Raw genomic sequence first — 23,628 nt, 5'->3', positions numbered from 1 at the left:
AATTCTGCTGCCTTTTCTGAGGGGGGTGCAAGTACAAGATGCTTTCAGATGAAAAACTTTCACAATCACATTTGTTTCTCTGCCCTTCCCTGTTGCTATGTGGAAGTCCCATCAATGTAACAGGGAAAATGACCAACAGTACAGGAGGAAGAAAGTGAAACTAATCACATGCAAAATACTGACAAGCACATAACTGAAATGAAGATGACTCAAAACCTGCTATTTTTTAAATTAAAAAACTGTATCATGTTTTACATGAAATCACTTTCAAGCTGATGATATCGTTTCAGTGCCTGCAATACCTGTTTTCCTGTACAGTAACTCTAAAGATTTTAGCATGGTCATGCTATAAACTCATAATCTGAAAAATGACAGCCAACATTCTTCATATTTAATGTAGAGTACAAAGTACTCTAGTGTATACAAACACTAAACCCACTTGTTTTTCTAACAAAACTTGTTCACTAATCATCGTATTTACCTTCAGATGGTCAACACACACAATGGCAAATTCATGTATAAGATGTACAACTATCACCTTAGAACTAGAAAAACTAAGTCAATAGTGCTATTGTCCAGAACCTAGATCTAAGATGGCAGATACATCCTCCTCCAAATCCAATGGCTATCTATGAAAATTAGATGCTACAGCTAGTCATTTGTAATCAATTTTTTAGCAGGGTTGGCTTAAACTATTCATTTATACAGTAAGACATTTAAGAGAAACCTTAGGCAGCATATCAATATGCAGAATCATTAATTAAAAAAACCCTCAAATTTTTTATACAACAGCAATTGATTTATATTAAGGAAAAAAGAGAAATTTATCTATTTCAATGTTAAACCTTTTAGTTATAGAAGAGAAAGAATTTAATCTGATCATTTTAACAACCCCCATGAGAAAAGTTTAGTTTAAAACATCACGTGCAGTTATATTCAAACATAATAAAGTCCATCTACAGAATGATGGGAAATATATCCTGAAGTATTTTCTTTTCTACAAGGAAAACAAATCTTTAAACTTAAATTAAAATATAATAATTTTCCCAAAGATTCCAATGTGTTGCATAAAAGGTAAATTAAAATTTTCAGAATTTCTTAACTACTACAATAAAATAAAAGTTTGCCCAGAGAGTGCTAACTAGTCATTTAATCCAGACAAGTAGTTACACATCTCCTTGCATCTACATTATGAAGTATTAATTTCCTACTACTTACTGAAAATATCAGTATTGGCCAATTAAGCCAATACTGATTTAATCCTGTTTTAAACTGACAAACAGAAGTTTAGAAATAGCACATAATCTTGTGCTTATTTCTTTCACTTGTATTAAGTCAGTGTCATGAGTATAGAGAGACAAGAATAAGTTGTGACAAAAAATGAAGGATGATAAATTCTTTCAAGTCAATAATGAATACTTCTTCAGGCTCTCTCCCCTCACTGAAACTGTTTTATAGTAGCACTGAGAAAGACTTGTCCCTCTCCCCCAAAAAGCTGAAACAATTAATTTAATTTATTCTGCATTCTGGATAATAAATCATAGGATTTTCATATTTTGTGCAAGTCACTCATTAAAATTTTACATACAAGTTAAAGCTCTACTAGAAAAAAATCAAGTGAGTTTATTTGTTCCTTTGATCCTAGAGTCATGCTTTCTTTTTCAATTAAGTGCACTGAACAAACACAACCAGAAAAAAAAAAAAGAAGAAGAAAGGACAATACTGACATTCAGTCTTATGTAAACACTCGTGCATTTTTCTCCAAGTTCTCAATTGTAACAAAAACATCCACAAGCGTGTACCAACCTGTTTGAGGGTTGATCAGAATACTGCCAGGCGGTATGCCTGCCGCTTCCAAGGGAAGCAAAAAGAAGCTAGTGCTAGTAGGTGCCACTTGCCCGCTTATGCCACCATCAAAGGAAAGAGAGTTACTAGTGCTGACAGTTGGATAGACGGCAGGTGTGCCATGAGAAGGCTGGCTTAGAGCTGGCACTGGAAGAGGCTGCTGGGTGTGAGAAAGAGAACCCGTGGATGACCCTACACTACTAGAAGACTCTGAACCTAGGAAAGGAGTAATGAGAAATTGTTTTTACCTAGAGACAGAAACATCATGCTCACTTAAAATATATACTTGCAAATGCTTACCCTTAAAGCTCAGCATTTAAGTACATTATTAAACAGCGGCCTTTTCAATGAACTCCCCCTTCATCTCCCCCGGAATACCATTAAAAGATTCCTTCTGTGAACCAAGAGTCAATTCAGCACTGCTTTGCACTGTAAAGTGAGGCTTTCATATCTAGCTCTGATTTTCTGGACAGAAAACACATGCCTGTACGTATGCACATGTGCTAATGTTCAGTTCATCTGCAATTCATTTAAGTAATTGGTCACTTATTCCAAAATGATGTGCACATGTATCAATTGGATACACCAAAGTGATGAGCACACAGCCTACAACTACTGCATCTGTGCAGGCCATGGGGTAATGCAGATGCAGTGGGCCCCATGTCCCTTCAGATACGCTAGCTAAATTCACATGCTCTGTAGACATAGCCTGCATGCAAGCAATGACCATTTTCTTTTTAATACTAGATGTCAGAGATCTTCTCTGACTCACCTGCTAGACAAATTGCAGAATACTAAAAACCCCAAAACTATTTTTTTCCTCCTCCAACAATTTTCAGACTGAAATAAAGAATACAGCTGGAAAAAATTATGGTAATATGGTAGCTTTATCCTAGTTTTATGCAACAATTCAAAGTTCAAAAGGAGTATGAAATAGCTGATTGAAAGCAATAATCATTTTACAGATATGAGTGACTATAAACATTGCAAGGCAGTGGAGAACCAGACCCTGAGCTTTCTGAAAGCCAATGCATGCAGCTAAAAGCAATACTCCAAAAGTCCAATATGGAGAGGTCTGTAGAACTGCACTGTTGCTAGATCACTGTATACCTAGACGTCTAGGTATACAGTTTATCATACTTTTTATTAAGTCTTTGCTATGATACTTGCAGTACTTTGAGACAGAACTCTTCATTAGCAGCCTCTATACAATCTAGAAGAGAAAGCGAGACTCAAAGGGCTGTGACGAAATTTATCTACTGTTTGAAGTTACTTTGCACTCCTTCATAAAAATTTCTAACTGTAACCCTTTTACTCGTGTGTATGAAAAGATAGTATAGCTTGAAGCATTTGCTGATGCTGACTATTAACCTTTTTCTATTGCTAGATGAATAAAAATACAAAGCTATTAATTGTAAACTGGGAAACATAGCATATCCCAGCTCTGTAAAACAATCTTCACCTGACCAGAGTTACTTAGATTAGATTTGTTTACAAGTGTATCCACTTCTAGATTATGTAGAGAAATTAGGCTGAAGCCATAACTAACGCCAATTATATCCTTGATCAAAATGAACAAACAAAACCAATCAACACATGCAAAATCACCACAACCTGTAACTGCAGTGAAGCAACAACCATCAAGATAGGCATTCTGAACTTTGAATGTTAACTCTCAGAATGCCAAAATAAAGTTTCCAGCAAAGTTTTAAGAATCCATTTATGTTCTTGCAATTCAGAAAACAAAGACTTCTAAGAATGTATTTTTTATCTATACACTGTTGCCAGGTTGTAGTTTCTTTTCAAGCTGTGCCAAATAGTATCACTACATTGCTAAATGAAATAACACAATATGAGGGCACAATTTTACAGCATATGCAGAAGTACCTTGGAATGTATTTTTTTATACAAGTATACAACAGACAAACAGAATTTGTAGCTGTTTTACTGCATTAAGATATAGAAGTGTGGTGATATACCTATGAGGTAGTGGTGGTTTAAGGGAAAGCAAAAAAATTTAAACAGATCCTCATTAGAAAGGAGTTTTATAAATAAGATCAAAGCCAAGCATAATACAGGCAAGCAATAATATTCTGCTTTTTTACAGTTCTACTTCAAATTCTGAAGTAGTGCATCCATAACCCACCCATGTATTACAAGCCTCAAAATTCTCCACAACTAAGATTATCTATTGCGATAGTCTTATCCACAACTATTGATTGTCTATATCAAATTACGTTGGCATTTGGAATACAAATATTCACTAAATTTCATTTTTGACCCACAGAAGATTTATATCCATATTTTCTGAGATTGTTTTGACATTAATTACAAGTTAACATACCTTTGAAACCCAGACTCTTATGAAATGAGTATTTTTCACCAACATTTCTGAATCTTAAAATTAAACAGTACACTTGGTTGCACTGATCTGATTTTTCAGCAATCTAAAAATTCAGTAAGCTTTTTAGCCATATTTATTTAACAATGGCTCTGAAAGATAACACAATAAATATAACTAACAATTCATAGGCTTTAATGCTGTTTTTTCCTAGCTAGTAGGATGGCAGCGCAGTTTCCTAAGACTGCACAATGCAGCTTTGCCACACTGAAACTAACACGTTCAACTCTACATTTTTGTTTTGTATAAAGTACTTATGTTGATAAATGTTTTCAAATCCTTTGTATGAGATGAAATGCACTTAGCTTAAAGCCATCTATAATGCACTTTAAAATTCTACTTCCAAAGTCAAAAGTCTTCATTTAATTTGTTACCTGAATTCTAGCTCTCCAAGGCAGTTATGCACTATAGGGCTAGGCCCGTAGCCATTCTATGTATGCAGCACCCACCGTATCCAGAGGGAGTTGTATGCATGGAGCACCTACGAGACTGAGGCCTCTACATATGTACACATCTGCAATACGCATCAAGTATCACACCATCAGGTACTTCACTGCTATGTAACTATGTATTTGTACAGATTTTGTTATACCTGTCTTAGACAGCCTGCCTGTGCTTTTGCTGCTTCCAGAGCTATCTCCTCTTGTCAGAACTGATATCCCACTGAAGCTGCTGGCTTTCGTTACAGCTGGCTTCAGATTGCGGATGGAGCTATCAGAGTCGGTGCTGCTCCAGGGACGGGGTTCACAATACTTCAGCTCATTCTCAGTACTGCTCTGATGGCTGTTGGCTGATCTCCCTGATGTTTCCTTATTGATTCTGTAAGTTATAAACTAAACTTTTAGCACAAGCATCAATTGCAAAATAAGGGAAAAGAAAAAAAAAAAGAAAGAAAAGAAAAGGTGAAATGCATGCAGAATAACTTTGAGATTTTATTTTTTTTTAAAGAAAGCATCAAATACCTAAGTATCTGTCGTCTTTGTTGTGTACTATTAGTTTCTTCCTCCTGGATTCTGTTGACATTTTAATAAGATAGCTTAATATTTATTAAGAAAATAGGAAAATGAAACAGAATTAAACTGCAAATTTTCTTACCTTTTATCAGTGAAATAATTCTCTTGGGAACACAGGGACTGAGGGGCAAAGAAGTGTAGAAATTAATATGAATGGCATCTAGAACCCCTACTACAGTGCAGTAACAAAACATGCTGCGATTTGAAGTCTTTTGTATTACACATGGACTTTTACAGCATCCTCTTTATATTAACCTGCCTGAAAACTTAACCTCTTTGGTGGACAATTTCCACATTATGGAAAAAAAGACAATATGAGAAGGCCCATCTGCAGGAAATAAAAGTTAGCATTAGAACAGTTACACTGCTGACCATTTTGTTTATATCAGTATTTTTCTGAAGTTACAAATCTTCCATTGGGCCTTCGCTGCCTTATGTAACTTCCAGCTGATGTGTGACTTCACAAGTCTGTTAACACCACCTGAGTTGCCTTGTCTTCTGCTTGAAAGTGTGAAGTAGAAGATGACACTGGCTACTGCAATAATTGTTCTGAATTCTCTGGGTACAAGTACGCATATGCTAAAAAGCAGACAGAATATACAATCAAAAAGGCTATTATTAATTTCAATTATGTTGTCCTTGACTGACTTCTAACATTTGGTACAAAGCTTCTAAGGGTACAATACTCGGTAAAAGAGTACGCAAAAGGAAAAAATAATTTTATATATAAAGGTCCATTCTTTTTGTTCGTAACTAAGGTGAACAAAAAAAAAAAGGCTTGTGGAAAATATTTGGATATAGCAAGTTTGCCTCTCAGAGCTCATTACTCTTTCTTCAGAACAAGAAGCTGGTTTTGGATGTGTAAGACCTACAGATAAATGTCAGAAAAAGTGGATTATTAGAAGTAATGCATATTTTTGAAGACCTATTTGTTCTGTTTCACTCTATATAATTAAATATAATCGCTACTTGTGATTGAATTGTATTTTACAATGTTGTCCTGCTTGATAACTCCAGTCAAGAGAGACTTCTAGATTTCTGACTGAAATTTCACATATGAGAATTCAAATCATTTTACTGTGACCAGTCATAACATGTGTTTGATATAGACAGAAGTGAGAAAAAAACCAACATTTTGGTTTTGGTTTTTGTTTTGCCTTTTTTTTTGTTTTAGTGGTGTTTGTTTGTTTTTTTTTTTTAAATAATTATTGCTCTGAGCAACAACTGAAATGATTGCAGTACCAAAACTCTATAACTTAAATTTCAGTAAGGGGCAAAATAATGCATTGATATAGGTAATACTAGATAATGCACCAAAATAATTCTTGAAGGTTGCTTGAGTTTCATACAGTAGTGATTAGAAAAAACAGAAGATTTCTCAGTAACGTCAATATCATTTAAAACTCACTCAGGCCACACTAATGATTCTTATCTGCTCAGTCCCCTTCAGAAACAGAAGATTTCCTGGAAAGGAGTATCTTAACAAAAAACACATGGGCATGTATGTGTGGGAACTATTCATACAAAACACTGTAAGATTTTCTTTGATACATACATCTTGTGCAAATATTCTTTCTCTAGCTCTCTGATACTCTTCTTCACGTTCTTCTATGGATTTACTTCTTCTGTCATCTTTTAATCGTATTCTCATCTAAATTAAGTGATACAGCGTCAACTTCTACAGGAAAATGGTATAAATACACAGTCAAATACAGGAAGTGGAAGGAAACAATCCATATTTATTTTACCTGGTTGTCATCTTTGTCTAAACTAGAGTTATCTCTTTTAAGGATGTACCGCTTCTGGAAATCATCACTCTTCTCATCCTTTATATGCTCACAAAACTTTTGGTCAGGTCTGTGAAAAGTCGTTAGAAAGAAGAAATTTATGGTTTTGTAAACATATACTATACATAGTGGAACAAACTGAAATATACTCAAGATTAATGTTAAATATACTTAATATTCTAGCTGAAGCGAGAGATTTTGGTTATCCAGGCAATGGAAGAGGTACCAAAAACATAAGATGATGCGTACCCCTGACAAGTCCTGTTCCTGAGGCATAACAAACCTGCTTTTAAAACCTCTTCCTCCTTCAAAGCTTTTGCTTCAATTTCCAATTAAGGTGACAAGCAAACCACATGCCCTTGGGGAATCAGAGGTGCTCCTGAATCCAGACTGGTGCCATGCAATGGATATTGGACATGCATGGAAGGGAAGACAGGTGCTTTCTGCTAGAGCTGTAATACTTCAGAATTCATTTCAAGGGAAAACAGAAGATAAGAAGATAGAGGAGAAAGCATTGAAACTTACAAACTTCTAAAACAAAATTAAGTAGAAATAAGCAAGAGAAGATGAACAGTACAATGCAGGCAAGCAAGAGGTTCAAAAGAGCACAGTGAGAGCATGAAGCAACAGATTATATGTATTGTTTTGGTATTTTATCTACTTTGTGAAAGAAAAGGAAATGTTTTGCAAACTCTTGTTATTAAAAATAGATACCTAGTACCTAGACAATAAAACTACTACTATCATAAGGGAAGTTCTTAGACAATCAGGAAATATTTGTCTAATAAAAGACAAAACATATGTATACTCTTCTCTATTTCTGTTTCTTTATTCATTACCCAGGACATCTGTATAGAGTCAGGAGATCTTTCTCTATAAAACAGCCAAGCCTAACTATTAGTTACTGGATGCCCAAACATAATTAGCAGGCATTTCAGAGAACCTTTAGACTGTCTTACCTCTTTCTTTTAAAGGTCCCTGAATTTACTGCCCTGCAATCACCAACTTCCCACTCCACTGAGACGTCCCAGTATGCACTGGGTTGTTGATGTCAGTAACATCACTGATCGGCGATGGAGCCGGGAATCTGCCTATGAGGAAAAGGTAAGTTTCGTTTTATTCAACATGGAGCAGATCTCCAAGGTTTTCTTTCTAAATTCTTATTTTATATCCAAAGCGATTTAAAATAAGAATACTGAAAACATTAAGAATCTTAATGTCTGCAGGTTAGATGAAATGCCTGCTAATTAGTAACTACACCTATAGGGGGCTTCCAGATGCCATAAGCTATTTAAATACAGTCTAGAAAAAAAAGTATAAAAATGAAGAAGTCATCTTTTAATAGTTCTTATTCCACACTTGGAAGCGCTAGACTGAAGCTTCAGTCTAGAGATGATGGTAGATGCAAAGGCAACAGATTTGAAATGTATGGCTTTATAAGTCAATTTAGATAGAGAATGTATAGCCAAAGCAAATACACATACATGAATACAGAAGTTATTTAACATATTTAGGCTCTGTATATTTTTCTAGAAACTTTTGAGGAGGAAACTGTTTACTTAAGTGATATTTCAGTGTGGCATATTATTTCAGTTCTACTGACTCTAAAATTAGGGTAGATAATTAGATTTTTTTTCTCCCAAAGCTATGGAGAGCATACATAGAGACTGAGATTAGGATGCAGGTTCTGTAAACTCTTATTTTCATGTTCCAATCATACAGTACTTAAAAAAAAACCAAAACCAAACCAAGCCAAAACAAAAAAAACACCAAACCAACCACAACCAACACAACAGAAAATGGTGTCAGGCCAATGTTTTAAGTTAAAACCAGAAACTAGGTGGCATAAATATACCAACACATTAGTCCTTTGTCTTTCTGAGAGAGAATGAGAAGACAGAGCAAGCGCAGAGGACAGAGAGAACAGCTGGGTCCTTTGAATGAAAGGATCAGCTACGCATGGGTTTTGGAGTTGCTGTGGCCCCAATGCTACTTTTTTTGTAATATGGATTTGCCTAGTGGCAAATCTCCAAAAACTCCCCAGCCCTCACAGTAAAGTAGCATGCCATGACTTGTTAACCTGGTTGACACTTCCACTTATGAGATGTCTGTCTTCCCTGCTACATTTATTTTGTAAAGCCATGTGAGATCTGTAAACATTATTCCAACAAAAGACTTCAATGCCTGAATTTTCCCAGTAGATTTTTACAGTACAAAAGCCAGAATTGTGCAAGTCTTCTCCCTCCCTTCACCAAATCAGAAATGACCCTGTTCTAAGTTAAGGGCTAGTTCTGCTTTCCAAAAGAAACAAAGAATGTACTTTGTACAATTTACTGGTGTAAATCTTTAAACAGATAAATAGTTGATATAAATTCGTATTTCACAGAAACAAAGTTAGCAATGCACATCTGCAAGAAAAGCAACAAGAATTCTTAATTTACAGATAACATCCTCTTTTTCCCCAAAAAAGTTTAAACATTAAACAGATCACATTATGACACAGCATTGGAACATGAACAGGAAAGATCTTGCAACTACCTCTCCTTGATGCATGGTTCCCAATGAGTAGATACACCCCTGCTGCTACAGATGCAGCATCATTGCATAATATATCCCAGGTGTTAAATCTATGTATCAAAAAGTTTTTTCCAAGACTTTTACACTTACATTCTTGTATTGCTAGTTTTATTTACTATGACTGACTTCCCACTCTGGTCCACGTTGTGCTCTAATCCAAAGTAAGCAGCTACCCTGTGCAACAGCATTCTATGGTAAGATGTCATTGGGGGAAACTTTTTTCTTGGAACTCTGGAAGAAAGGAATAGTAGCTTTATTAAATAAACAGAGACACTCTTAAATTCTTTTTTCCTATAAGAGTACAGTACTTACTCATTATTACCAATGAAATCTAAAATTTCCTGTTCTATTTTCAGCAGCATCATTCTGTCCCTGAAAATAAAAACACAGCAACTCACATGAGACACTCCAATAACTGCAGTTGTATTAGTCTTAAGAATACACAGATAAGATCTGTGATCAAGGGATGATGGCAGACCATAAATAAGACCACCAGGTGTCAAACGCAGTATTTTTAAGACAAAGTATTCATTTTTCACTAAGCTATATTGTATAGAACCCACCTAGTGAAACATGCTGTTCTCATCTCAGAAATGAGAATACAAAGATCCTGCAAGTAGTATCTGCCCAGTAGGCTCAACAGAAAGTACAGTCATTGAGAACAGTCTCAAGAAGAAGAAAAAGCAGTGACTAAGTTGTTTCTTGTTGGTTAGCATGGGTAGTAAGATTTGCAGAGGCCTGAACCGGCCCTTGGATTGTGAAGCACATCATGGGGTCACTGAGACACAGAGTGACAGAATACTGATAATGGGAGGCACTACTACAACATACCAACAACCAAGTGGTTAAAAGCTGGCACACATTGCAATGTGATGAGGTATTAAGAGAATATGAAAAAGCAAAAACTCAAGGTGACAGAAATGAACATTAGCATTAAAAATGCTTATGCCAGTTCCAATAAATCATTAACATGTAATGAGATTAACTGTCGCACAGTTCATAATTTTTGCACAGAAGATAACTAAGCTTCCCAGTTATTGTGCCTGTAAACCCACAGCAGACCTTCACCTACAATTGGGTATGAAACCCCATTGAGGAAAAGAACAAACAAGATACACAGCAACGTATGCAAACCACAAAGCAACAAAACCATGTCAACTCTGTTGCTAACAAATGGAGGACTTGAATTAAGTCAGATTTGTTTTTTCAAGTGCAGAGTGAAGATGTATATCTCTAACTATGGTACAGCTTAAAAAAAAAAATCCCTTTGTCTATAAATTCAGCGCAAGGCAGATTAAAGTAAGAGAAGACAGATTGGTCTCTAACAAGCAGATGCTAAGAGAGCACAAGTTTTAGAGACACAGCATTAGAATCCCTTCAGGGAGAGAACAGCACACAGACAGAACTCATTATTTGCCTATTAAACATTAAAAGCATTTAAAACACTTCAGTGTCCTGAACCTCTGTTCATATAACACACAAATTACAGTGGATTGGTGTTTCAGATAGCCTGCGCAACAAAATCTCATCCTAAATAACTGACACGTACTGTTAGACAATTGGGGAGGGAGGGCGGACCAGAAAAACGAAACAAAACAAAACAAAACCAGGTGGTGTGACACCTCACGCATCAACAAGAAAGAAAAACAGAAAGTTGACATTATTGATGCTTACCTGGGATTGTTTTTTAATGTATTTACTAAAAATTCATGAAGATCTATACCAGTGGAATCTGTATACTCTTGGCTGGAATCTAAGGGTGAGGGGGAAGAGAGCAAAATTACACTTTGAAAAAACACTAATACTATTTTTTCCAATTATTGCTGAACATACCATTTATGGATCAATACTATATAACTATTAGGCATATTATTCCCAAAATTAAACAGTTCCAGTTTCCAGGGAAAAGGCTCACAAGTAAAAAAAACAAAACAGAAAACCCAACAACATCACCCCCCAATCCCCTAATTCAGGTGTAATACAGACGCAAAAGCTTCAGTAACACTGGCAATCTATTAACGAATTGCTATATATTTTGAAGCAGTATATCACCTTGAGTCACCTGATTTCCATCAACCTTCCAAGTTTTCCCAATATACTACACTGCACTGTCATATAGACTTCTGCGGACCAGCAGCTGATCCACAGAATTATTGGATGTTACCCAAAGAAATATTGTAATTCAGAATGTAAAAGTTTAACCTTTACAAATGTTACTTTGTATTATCAAAAATCCTTGTTCTGTTGGGCTTTGTTCTCATAACATAATGTTTAGAAGTTTTCAAAAAGAAGTCTCACAACCTTCTGCCTTCCTTCTGGTTTCAGTGAAACAAAGTATTCAAAGTTACATTTTCTTCTCTAAAATCTGTGACTGAAAGAAATGATTTAATACCAAATTTTCCCTTACATGAGCACCTTCCAGAGTTCCAGGTCTTAGAATTCAAAGCTATAGGTGTTTTAACAATATTTTTGGAACTAGATGTCTTTCAAGAACTACTTATGTGTTAACCTAGTCTCAAGTTAGGCACAGCTCAAACTTATGCTTAAGTCCTAGCTGTTCCAGCTCTTTTTGTGGTCAGTACAGAGAGCAGGCATTCCAAATTAGCTTCTATTAGCAGTGAGGGGACTACTGCACAAAGAAGGGTAGAATTTGGTGGAAGCAGAATCTATGCAGGCTTTTTCATTAGAAGCAACGGTGCCGGCAGAGCAGCCTCTTGGCATAGTGGGAAACTGGGTGACCAAAGTGTCCAGTCTTCAAAAATGAGACCTAAATTTTTCCTGGAGAAAATCCAAGTCCACCTGGACAGGGAATCTCTAGTTCCCTAAAAGAGAATGATAGTAGGTTCCTTTACCTGCAGAGCTCGTTATGCTCTCAATCCTGCCCATATATTATCACGAGAGTATAAATGAAACCAAGCAAGTCTGAGCATTTATGGTTTGGGATTACTTTTGACTTTACTTTGATTCGGGGGGGGGTATGCCTGGTAAAGCAACTTTAAGATTGAATAATTATTTACTTTCATTTTCTTAATTTGCAAGTGAGCAATAATTTAGTTATAATTACTAGAAGACTGATGCTTAAATTCCATCATTTTCTATTTTGGCACATCCTAAATTGGAAAGTAATTAACCTCCAGAGAAGATATTGGGTGAATTTAGAACAGCTACCTCCACCTTTGGCACATTTTGTCACTTTGCTCTCAACTCCTTATCATTACTTAACATGTTGGGTATTTTTTTATGGGGGGGATAGAGGTGGTTTGTTTTGTTTTGGTTTTTTTTCTTCTTCTTGATTTTAGAAGGTGGGCCTGTACTTTAAAGGTTGAGCAAGTAAAGCAAGTTAGCTCTGAAAGAACACCCTATTTTTTTAAGACATCATTTCAAAGACTCAGATTTATAAATGCAGTTAAGCTCACCATCCCAGTGCTTTTTATTTCACAAATACCTGGCTGCCAGCTGGGACAAGATGCACTGAAATGCCACATGAGGAAGACCTTATGGAACTGAGGGACACAAGATGGACAAGCGCTACCTGTCTCAAAAAGAATTCTAGCTTTAAAGATATTTCCTACACACTGGTTGATCTAAGATGTTTAGATAAACATTCTGGATCCTTTATTTAAAGCAAGAGCTGTACAATGATTTGCCGACTTAAATGCATAAAGTCTTCTACGTTCAGGAGGCATTAGGTAACATGGACAGAGACAAGCTTACGTCATTAATTTTACAGTTCTATTTCAGGTTAAAAACCAAAGATTTTCAGCAGATAAAATAGATCTTCAATCCAGAATGCAGGAATATTAAAGTGAAAACATAATACTTGTAATTTTTACTTATGTAGTTCCACCCTTGCTCCAAGACTTTATAAAAAAATTCTAGATACTATCAAAAGTAAAATAAATAAATGAGAACATTGACTTCTGTTGAATAAAGATCAGAAAAAGTACAAAGGTAGTTGTCACTCTCACTTAAGTTTCACAAATCCTGCAACAAAGTCTAGGAATAACATAGTAACTTCTACTGACTAGTAAAATCAGTTTTCCAAAGAACACTTGGACACAACTGAGGCAACACAATTGCTTTTATGCTGGTCTGCATAGCTAGACTGGCGTAAAAGGAAAAGCATTTGCTGGAGTACATGTGTTTGATGAAGCCTCGAAAGCACTGTATCTATCCTCTGGGACCAATTCCTTCTCCAGCTCAAAGATGTCTGATCTATTTCCTTCATTTGCTAAAAAGAAAAAGCAATGTTTATGCAATGATGACCTGGAAGCAAACTATTATCTCTAAATATTCTTTATCTACACAGTACATTTAGAAGCACAACAACAGATAGCAAACCTCTTGATAACATTTTTCTGGACAGTTTATCACCGGATTTTTCCTTTTCCGTTTCATCTTTTGCAGGCTTTTCTTCTTTTTCAAAAGACTGTGACAACTGGATCTGAATTTTCTCCTGTCAAAAGTAAAAATCAGTCATCACGGAAAGTATTTCAAACAATACATGCAGGAGAAATGTTTTGTACTACATTACCTGCAAAATAAAGAAGTAACAAGAAAAATAATTGCCTTCATACTCTTTCCGATCCCACATGTACTTTATACAACCACAAAATGAAATTATTTATCAGTAAATCAAAAACTATAGAGAAGGCATAGAAAGTACCATACACATTTTAGAATTTACACACAATTCCAAGGCCCTGAATGCTATTTCAAAATGAATCCAAAGTATCTTGAGACACATACAAAAATAGTCCAGTTTCTCAGATGTACAAGTTTTATACAGCTTCTAAATTTTTAAGTAATGCATCATCCACAATGCTGTTTCTCCCCGCATTCTTCACAGTTCTTGACCATAAGAGCTTGTTTCAAGTTTTGTTTATACCAAGAAGAAAAAAAAAATAAAACAAATGTTTCAATCTAAGACAGACCAGCATCCCCACATCCACAAGAGGGAAATATTTACAGTACAATATATCAAGGCAAAATTTGCAAACCTTATTGTCATCAAGGCTTATATTCTTAACTTTCTGTATATATTGACAGAGTAGCTTTGTGTGTAAATCATCTCAAAATCCATGTTGTTATACAAGTAGGTGAACTATCATAAAACCTGTTTCCCAAATACAGCAAAAAAGAGCTTCCCTTTGAAATTACAGTGACATAATGGTCCCCTAAATAGCAGAAGATTGCAATCTGTTTTTCATGCCTCTCTACTCTTTAACAATACTGTCAGTGAAGGACTAAGTATTTCAGACAGCAAAAACAGAGGAGGTAGGGGGAAATGGAGACACCACATGTCTGAATGACTCCAAGAGGGTAAGTGGCAAAGTCCTGTAAGAGTGAGAGTCCCCCATTACCTTTTATCTTGAACTCCCTCAAATGTCAGTTTTGCTCCCCCAGATGCCAACTGCATTGATGCTGAGACATCCACCCTCCTCTCCCCCCCCCAGAACATCTGATCCTTCCCAACCCAAAGAACCTGCCCCTCATCGATTCTTGCCTATCACTCTTCTGTCCTGCTCCTAATCGTTTCCCATGCAAGTCCTCACTCTTTCTTCAAACCCATTCTTATCCATAATCCAGGCATCTGCTCTAAGCTTCTCCTCATGTGTCATTCCATAGACTTGATCTCACTCATGTAAGCTGGCCAGAGTTAAATACAGTCAGGATTCACCAAGGCTAAAGCCTGTTTCATAGGTAAACACATCCTTGCACAACCCGCAGTAATGTTCCTCCCTGCCCTAGCGCACCAAACTGCTCTGTCTACGTTGGTCCCTGCAGAGCTGGGCAACGAGAACCCTGTACTAACGATGTTACGGTTAAAAACTAGTTTCAATATGCATTTTTGGAGTAACAACTTTTTCAAATGAGAAAGCTTAGCTGATAGTTTTATCAGTGCTCCCTTTTACTATGATTTTTTCATCACATTAAATGTTTTAATTAAACTTATTCATTCATGAACACCCTGCAAAACAGCATTACAAGTGTGAAGACTTCTCAGCTCTTATGAGATTATCTATAACCAAGTCTGATAAAAACCATTACTAATTATTAACTCTTTTGTATAATTCTTTCCGAGTCTTGAGAATTCACTTGGCTACAAACCTCACAGAGTCCAAAACAAATCTTTGCATTCCTCACCTCATAAACCTGAATATAATTCAAATGAGCAATTTATTTTTCACTACAGTGCATTACACCTACTGTTCACCTAGTAGCTGCATAACAGTTATCTGAAAAAGAAAGAAAGAAAGAAAATCATAGAATCATTTAGGTTCAAACAGACCTTTAAGATCATCGAATCCAACCGTTAACCTAGCACTGCCAAGTCCACCACTACACCATGTCCCTAAGCACCTCATCCAAACGTCTTTTAAATACCTCCAGGGATGGGGACTCAACCACTTCCCTGGGCAGCCCCTTCCAATGCTTGACAACCCTTCCGTGAATAAATTGTTCCTAATATCCAATCTAAACCTTCCCTGGCACAACTTGAGGCCATTTCCTCTCGTCCTATCACTTGTTACTTAGGAGAAGAGACCAACCCCCACCTCTCTACAACCTCCTTTCAGGTAGGTGTAGAGAGCAATAAGGTCTCCCCTCAGCCTCCTTTTCTCCAGGCTAAACAACCCCAGGTCCCTCAGCTGCTCCTCATCAGACTTGTGCTCCAGACCCTTCACCAGCTTCGTTGCCCTTCTCTGGACACGCTCCAGCACCTCAATGTCTCTCTTGTAGTGAGGGGCCCAAAACTCAACACAGTATTCGAGGTGCGGCCTCACCAGTGCTGAGTACAGGGGGACCATCGCTTCCTTAGTCCTGCTGGCCACGCTATTTCTGATGCAAGCCAGGATGCCATTGGCTGCCTTGGCCACCTGGGCACACTGCTGGCTCATATTCAGCTGGCTGTCAACCAACACCCCCAGGTCCTTTTCCTCCAGGCAGCTTTCCAGCCACTCTTCCCCAAGCCTGTAGCGTTGCATGGGGTTGTTGTGACGCAAGTGCAGGACCTTGCACTTGGCCTTGTTGAACCTCATACAGTTGGCCTCAGCCCATCGATCCAGCCTGTCCAGGTCCCTCTGCAGAGCCTTCCTACCCTCAAGCAGATCAACACTCCCACACAACTTGGTGTCATCTGCAAACTTACTGAGGGTGCACTCGATCCCCTTGTCCAGATCATTGATAAAGATATTAAACAGAACTGGCCCCAACACAGAGCCCTGGGGAACACCACTTGTGACCGGCCACCAACTGGATTTAACTCCATTCACCACCACTGTTTGGGCCGGGCCATCCAGCCAGTTCTTAACCCAGTGAAGAGTACACCTGTCTAAGCCATGAGCAGCCAGTTTCTCCAGGAGAATGCTGCGGGACAAAGGCTTTACTAAAGTCTAGGTAGACAACATCCACAGCCTTTCCTTCATCCACTAAGCAGGTCACCTTGTCACAGAAGGAGATCAAGTTAGTCAAGCAGGTCCTGCCTTTCATAAACCCATGCTGACTGGGCCTCATCACCTGGTTGTCCTGTACATGCCATGTGATGGCACTCAAGATGATCTGCTCCATAACCTTTCCTGGCACCGAGGTCAGACTCACAGGCCTGTAGTTCCCTGGATCCTCCTTCCAGCCCTTCTTGTAGATGGGCGTCACATTTGCTAACCTCCAGTCAACTGGAACCTCCCCAGTTAGCCAGGACTGCTGGTAAAGGATTGAAAGTGGCTTGGTGAGCGCTTCCACCAGCTCCCTCAATACCCTTGGGTGGATCCCATCCAACCCCATAGGCCTGTGTGTGTCTAAGTGGTGTAGCAGGTCACTAACCATTTCCTTTTGCATTATGGGGGCTTCATTCTGCTCCCCATCCCTGTCTTCCAGCTCAGGGGCCTGGGTATCCAGAGAACAACTGGTCTTACTATTAAAGACTGAGGCAAAGAAGGCATCGAGTACCTCAGCCTTTTCCTCATCCTTTGTCACTATGTTTGCCCCCGCGTCCAATAGAGGATGGAGATTCTCCTTAGCCCTCCTTTTGTTGCTAATGTATTTATAGAAACATTTTGTGTTGTCTTTTATGGCAGTAGGCAGATTAAGTTCTAGTTGGGCTTTGGCCCTTCTAATTTTCTCCCTGCATAACCTCACGACATCTTTGTAGTCCTCCTGAGTTGTGGGGGCCCCTTCTTCCAAAGGTCATAAACTCTCCTTTTTTTCCTGAGTTTCAGCCAAAGCTCTCTGTTCAGCCAGGCCGGTCTTCTTCCCTGCTGGCTCGTCTTTCGGCACATGGGCACGGCCTGCTCCCACACCTTTGAGATTTCCTTCTTGAAGAGAAGCCCAGCCTTCCTGGACTCTTTTGCCCTTCAGGACTGCCTCCCAAGGGACTCTGACAACCAGGCTCCTAAACAGGCCAAAGTCTGCCCTCTGGAAGCTCAAGGTGGCAGTTCTGCTGACCCCACTCCTTACTTCTCCAAGAATCAAAAACTATCATTTTGTGATCGCTATGCCCAAGATGGCCTCCAACCATCACATCACCCACAAGTCATTCTCTGTTCACAAACAAGAGGTCCAGCGGGGCGCCTTCCCTAGTTGGCTCACTCACCAGCTGTGTCAGGAAGTTATCTTCCACACACTCCAGGAACCTCCTAGACTGTTTCCTCTTCACTGTATTGTATTTCCAGTAGACATCTGGTAAGTTGAAGTCCCCCACAAGAACAAGGGCTAGCGATTGTGAGACTTCTCCCAGCTGCTTAGAGAATATTTCATCTGCCTCTTCATCCTAGTTGGGTTCTCTACAATGATATCTGCCTTCTAGGCCTTCCCCCAGTTCTTACCCATAAACACTCAACCCTATCGTCACCATCATTAAGCTCTAGACAATCAAAACACTCCCTAACATACAGGGCAACCCCACTGCCTCTCCTTCCTTGCCTATTCCTTCTGAAGGGTTTATAGCCATCCATTGCAGCACTCCAGTTGTGCGAGTCATCCCACCATGTTTCCATGATGGCAACTATATCATAGTTTTCCTGCTGTACAATGGCTTCCAGCTCCTCCTGTTTGTTGCCCATGCTGCATGCATTGGTATAGACGCACTTCAGTTGGACTATTGATCCCGCCACCTTTTTGGAGGGAGAAGCCCTAATTCCTATGTGACCATTCTTAGGAGCTTCCACGGTTTCTAAGACATCCATAACCCTTTTGTCTTTGGTGCCGCATGGATCTCCATCCCCTACCTCCACTGAGACGGCACACCAAAGGACCTTGAAGGGCCTCACTAGCACACCGTCCCTCAAACACTGGTGTGCCACCCTCAGGCTTATCTCTAGCAAGCCTGGTTTTATCCCTTTTCCCCTTCACATCTTGTTTAAAGCTCTTTCATGAGATAAACAATAAGACATATTTATGTCTTATTAAGAAATTATTTCTGACTTGGATCCATCAATATGTTATTCTCCATTTTACAGTAATACTCTACAAAACTATCAGTAAATTAAGAAAATTTTCATAGTCCCATTTTCCTTCACTAGCAAATTGATTGACTACATATTCTAAACTAATCCGAAGAAAAAGCATACAGCAATAGTTTAGTCAAAAGATTTCAGCAAGTAATAATTTTCATACTTCTTTTCCCAATGAGAGCTAAAAAAGGAATAGTTATCTGAACAGCCAGTTGTTCTACTACCACCAATTCTACTTCGAAGTGCAATACAACAGAACTGTGTACCAAAGTGCACTTTCTTAAGATTCCATGCTATAAAAACTGCAGCATCTAATTAAATATGACCTACTTGACTGGAAAGCTGCCAAAAAGTCTTATAACTTCTATTCCCTAAAATTCTTTTAATCCCACCCTGTTTGTAGTGGGTGTCCGCTGGCATACAGATTTAATGGACTCTTTGCTGTAACTCAGATCATCTATGTGAAGTCCTCATCGTAGCAGAAGAAATTGTCACCAAATCCTGATTAAACAAGAAAAAGCCAAACAAAAAGCAAAACCCCCCAAACCATCAAAACTTTATAAATTTCTCCAACGTAAAACGCTTGAGAGAAAGGTAAGAGTGAGGAAACATTACAGATATTACTCAAAGTCCCTACGTCCTGGGGCCTTTACCTGGCTTTTTACCAGCAATCTCTAAACCCAACCACCACCTGAATTTACACAAGTCAGTATAAACTAACATTACAGACACTGGTCTTCTCCCCCCATCCCCCCCTCCTTTGAGTTGTTTTATTTTGCTGAAGAAGAAAAAGTTCAGTCTTTTTAATGTTTATTTACTTGTTACGCATAATAACTGTAATTCATATGAAAATAGCCCTTCCTTAAAAAGAGCTGAAATGGATCATCCTTTGCTAGTGATCGTACTTCATATTAGAGCACACAGAATCAGAACCACCCCAGTACCTAATATTTAGAAAAAGGACGGCAAGAGAATAAAGAGTCAGTGTATTTACAACAATAAAAGATCAAATAAATCAGTTATGTTCTTCCTCTTGCAATAAACTGAAAAGCTTGAACCTTCATAGCACCTTTTAGTAAAGGGCTGCCAGTGCTTTTTAACAATTAAGGCTTAAAAATTTGTGAGCTCTTACCTAGGTTTCTCAGTAAGGAACAGCATATTTCTTCATGCTGCAATTGCTCAAGAAAAAATAAACTAGTCTATCAGAAAATAAATTGATCTGCTTGAGACAATTTGTCTGGTCTGTCAACCTCTTTCATTACAGCCTTCTGAGGAGAAGCAGCCAACAGCGGCAGCAGTGACTTGCTAAGTGACTTCTATACCTGCACGTGCCTAGGAGTTTTACCTTGCCAAGAGCTGCTGTACACACTAGTGTGGAAGGTGTGACTGATAAACAGTCACAGACAAGGCTACAGAGTTATCCCAAAACTCACACCACTTCCTAGCTGAGTAAGTATATTTTTCATCCTATCAAGGCTAACACTTTCTAACCATTAAAAATTGGGATTCTTCAAGTATTACCAGCAGCTTTATCCTGAAATTTTTTTATTCTTAACTCTTAACACCCATTTTAAGTATGAACACAAAACTGGAAGCCATTTTTCAGCTGCAGTCACCAATACAACAGAGCAGTGACTTGTCCAGCAATGGGAAGCAATCACAGAGGTTATTCTTGTGCTGCCAAAGAGGGCTGTGCAAGACAGTCTCTCACTTCACCTAGCCACTGGACCTCCCACACATCCCAAGTATGATTAATGCATATACATCATGCTTCAAAGCACAGGGCTTGAGGCAGCCAGCAGCCAATTGGTGCTTACAGAAGAACTCTTCCATGCCATTCCCAAAGATTCTTTGGGAAAGAAAGCAAAATGAGTGAAGAAATTGCCTGGATGAATTGTTACAGAGGGTCATGGAAGACCTGTGCCCCATAGGATGTGCACTCCAGCATCAGAACTTGAAACAAATTCCTACTTCTAACTCTCCTCTTCAACACGCATTTCTCCACTCTACAGGGATGAATTAAATTTGTTCTCTCAATCATTTGCATAGTTATTGGGATTCATAAGCCATTTTTTCTAGATTACTATTTCTAAAGAAAACTCACAGCTAGATCTAATTTTGTTTCTTAATATACAATCTGGTTTATGGCATTCCTTTTTGTACAAACTTAGATTATCACACAATTCAATTCATTCTGTAGAACTGGCCTTTACATCTCTTCTACTGCAATAATTCCTTTCAAGAAGGACCTTGTAGTACGCAGTTAAGGACAGATTCCCAGAGGACACGGTAACAAAGGCCATCTGCAGAGAACACTTATTATAAATGTCTGATTTTAAACCATTAAAAATACATGCTGTTGTATAGTGCTGGAGGTTTTTAAAATCCTAACATCTCTTATGTTTGAAATATACTGTGGATGAAGAGCACATCAAAATAGTATTATCTCTTCCTGTAATTAGATACAGTGACTGAAAAAGTTAACCCCTACTGCTTCAGACTAAACAACTAAGCCTGAACTACATCTCACAGTCAATTTTGTTAATCTTATGCAAAACATTACAACAGGGTGGTAAATCATTGTAAATAGCATTAACTTTTCTGTTGTCTTTTAATCTCTTCCTCTGCAGCCTATACCAATCTAAGACTTAGATTTTCATAAAATTAGCAGGCCCAGTTTCAAAATTTCTCCAGTCAGCTCTTCAAATACTGGTATATTAGTGAAGGACTACAAAAAAATACTATTTTCTCATTTTTCCCAAGATGTGGTGTGTTGTTCCCCCCAAAAAAACTTAGATACTTTGTGGTTCAATCTTACAAAATTTTAATTAGCTTGACAAATACCTACATGAGTTCTCAACCTGCCTCCCTCCCAAAAACTGAATTACCACTCCCCCAGAAAAACCTTCTCACAACCTGCTATTCTACTGGTTCCTTCTGCTTGTTAAGAAAAGTGAGACTTTTCACAAAAAGACAGTTTAGAAGCTTTTCAAATAACAGTGAAGTAAGTCAACGTGCTTTATGAGTAAGCTAAGGATGATTTCAGTTTTGTTAGGAGTGAAAAAAGTGTGGCAAGAAAAACATTTTGATGCCCCTCATTCATACATAGAACTAAAACCAGTAATAGTATTTTGCTCTAAAAATACAGAACCAGTAATAGTATTTTGCTCTAAAAATACAGATTGGTATGAAGGTAAAGTCAGTAAAGCTAGATTTTGTTTTAAATTCTCTAAAGTATTTTTACAGATTTTTGTCCAGCATTTAGGAACTTCTTTAAGTATGTTATATCATCTTAATAGATTAGCCTTCAGACATACCTCAGGCACGTGTTAATAGAACTACCAGCAATTATGACCAATATGCAGGAATTCAGCTAAAACACCAGAACTTACAACTGTTTAAATTTTCTAAATATAAAAAGCTGATAAATTATGCTGCATATTAATCATCATTCTGTCTTACTGATGGTAGACAGCACTTAAGCAGTTTAAGACTGCCTCAAGTGCACTGTAACACTAGAAAGTTGAAACAACTAATAAAACACCTCTTCTTGTTCCCCAGATATCAACCATTATAGTTCAGAAAAACAAAGCAGCAAGTTCTTCATCTCATATTACCACCTCTATTAAAGCTTTATTTAAAAAGTTAAAATCATATGGTGTCTGCATATTTAAAGAGTACCCAAAAGATTTTCTTTTGAACAACAAGCTACTTCAAATTGTTTCAGAAACTTCAGTAACGAGATTTTTTTACCTGGAGGTCCTGTGATATTTCAGCTGTGGGAGGTGGTGGATATTCTTCACATACAGCAAGGCTCCGACTAACTTTAACTTTGTGTTTGACTAAAGGAAGTATGTAAAATTAAAACTATGGCTTATAAAAAAATTATATAAATATACTGTAAGCCGTTATTTTTTCATTCATTTTATGTAAAACAAAATGGCTGAAAACTGCATTTTTATTATTTTCAGTAGAATAAATAATTTCCTTACGAAGAAAATACCCAAGCGATTGCAGCTTTTGAAGGCATTGTCAGCACAATAGAGCACATCTAATGAAAAGTAAATAAAATCTTGGGAAAGTGTTTCTCTCCATAACAATAAAAAGCCACCAAAAATATAAAGGCAAACCACAAAAGCAGACAACTAGCAAGACAAAAATCCAACAGAATAAAACAAAGCTTCAATGCCAAAAAATAAAACTAAAGGCACTTTTCACAAAGTAACAAAGCTTCATCAAGCATGAAGGGCTTCCTTAGCATGCAGCACACAAGTCTACTGTACCTTCGACCTTTTGCTGTCTGTCAAAAGACTGCACTGGCGCTGAATGATAGGCACAACAGAAAAGGTTTATATTAAACTTAATAGTACAATTTTATTAATGAAAAATTCTGTGTAAGAGAAAGCTTTAACAGTTATTACTGACATGATGGTCAAATCTGTGAAAGGAACAGCAGGTGCTTTTGCTGAAGGATTATATGCTCTCTCGTTTTCATTGTGCTTGTCCTTGATTTTTCTTCTTCATTTACCAACAATAGATATTGTAATTTAACAGGA

The 23,628-nt window shown here is 37.7% G+C and overlaps 1 protein-coding gene across 5 annotated transcripts in view; it reads right to left on the bottom strand.

Annotated features, from left to right (window-relative positions):
* Window positions 1-23,628, bottom strand: part of R3HDM1 (R3H domain containing 1) — a 58,240-nt gene that overhangs the window by 25,017 nt on the left and 9,595 nt on the right. For 4 of the 5 annotated variants that reach the window (XM_075511202.1, XM_075511203.1, XM_075511206.1 and 1 more), the window contains exons 3-11: window positions 13,965-14,079; window positions 11,298-11,376; window positions 9,936-9,995; window positions 9,714-9,854; window positions 7,008-7,116; window positions 6,815-6,910; window positions 5,342-5,379; window positions 5,209-5,259; window positions 4,839-5,065 (exon numbers count right to left, since the gene is read on the bottom strand). In XM_075511202.1, the coding sequence (XP_075367317.1) occupies window positions 4,839-5,065; window positions 5,209-5,259; window positions 5,342-5,379; window positions 6,815-6,910; window positions 7,008-7,116; window positions 9,714-9,854; window positions 9,936-9,995; window positions 11,298-11,376; window positions 13,965-14,079 (916 nt within the window). The remainder of the gene's footprint in view (window positions 1-4,838; window positions 5,066-5,208; window positions 5,260-5,341; window positions 5,380-6,814; window positions 6,911-7,007; window positions 7,117-9,713; window positions 9,855-9,935; window positions 9,996-11,297; window positions 11,377-13,964; window positions 14,080-23,628) is intronic. The other variant, XM_075511204.1, reaches the window with a different exon arrangement.

Source organism: Mycteria americana, chromosome 9, assembly GCF_035582795.1.
Source record: "Mycteria americana isolate JAX WOST 10 ecotype Jacksonville Zoo and Gardens chromosome 9, USCA_MyAme_1.0, whole genome shotgun sequence".
Classification (NCBI taxonomy): domain Eukaryota; kingdom Metazoa; phylum Chordata; class Aves; order Ciconiiformes; family Ciconiidae; genus Mycteria; species Mycteria americana.
The sequence above is the reverse complement of the archived record's forward strand: the minus strand, read 5'-3'. Positions and strand labels throughout refer to the sequence as shown.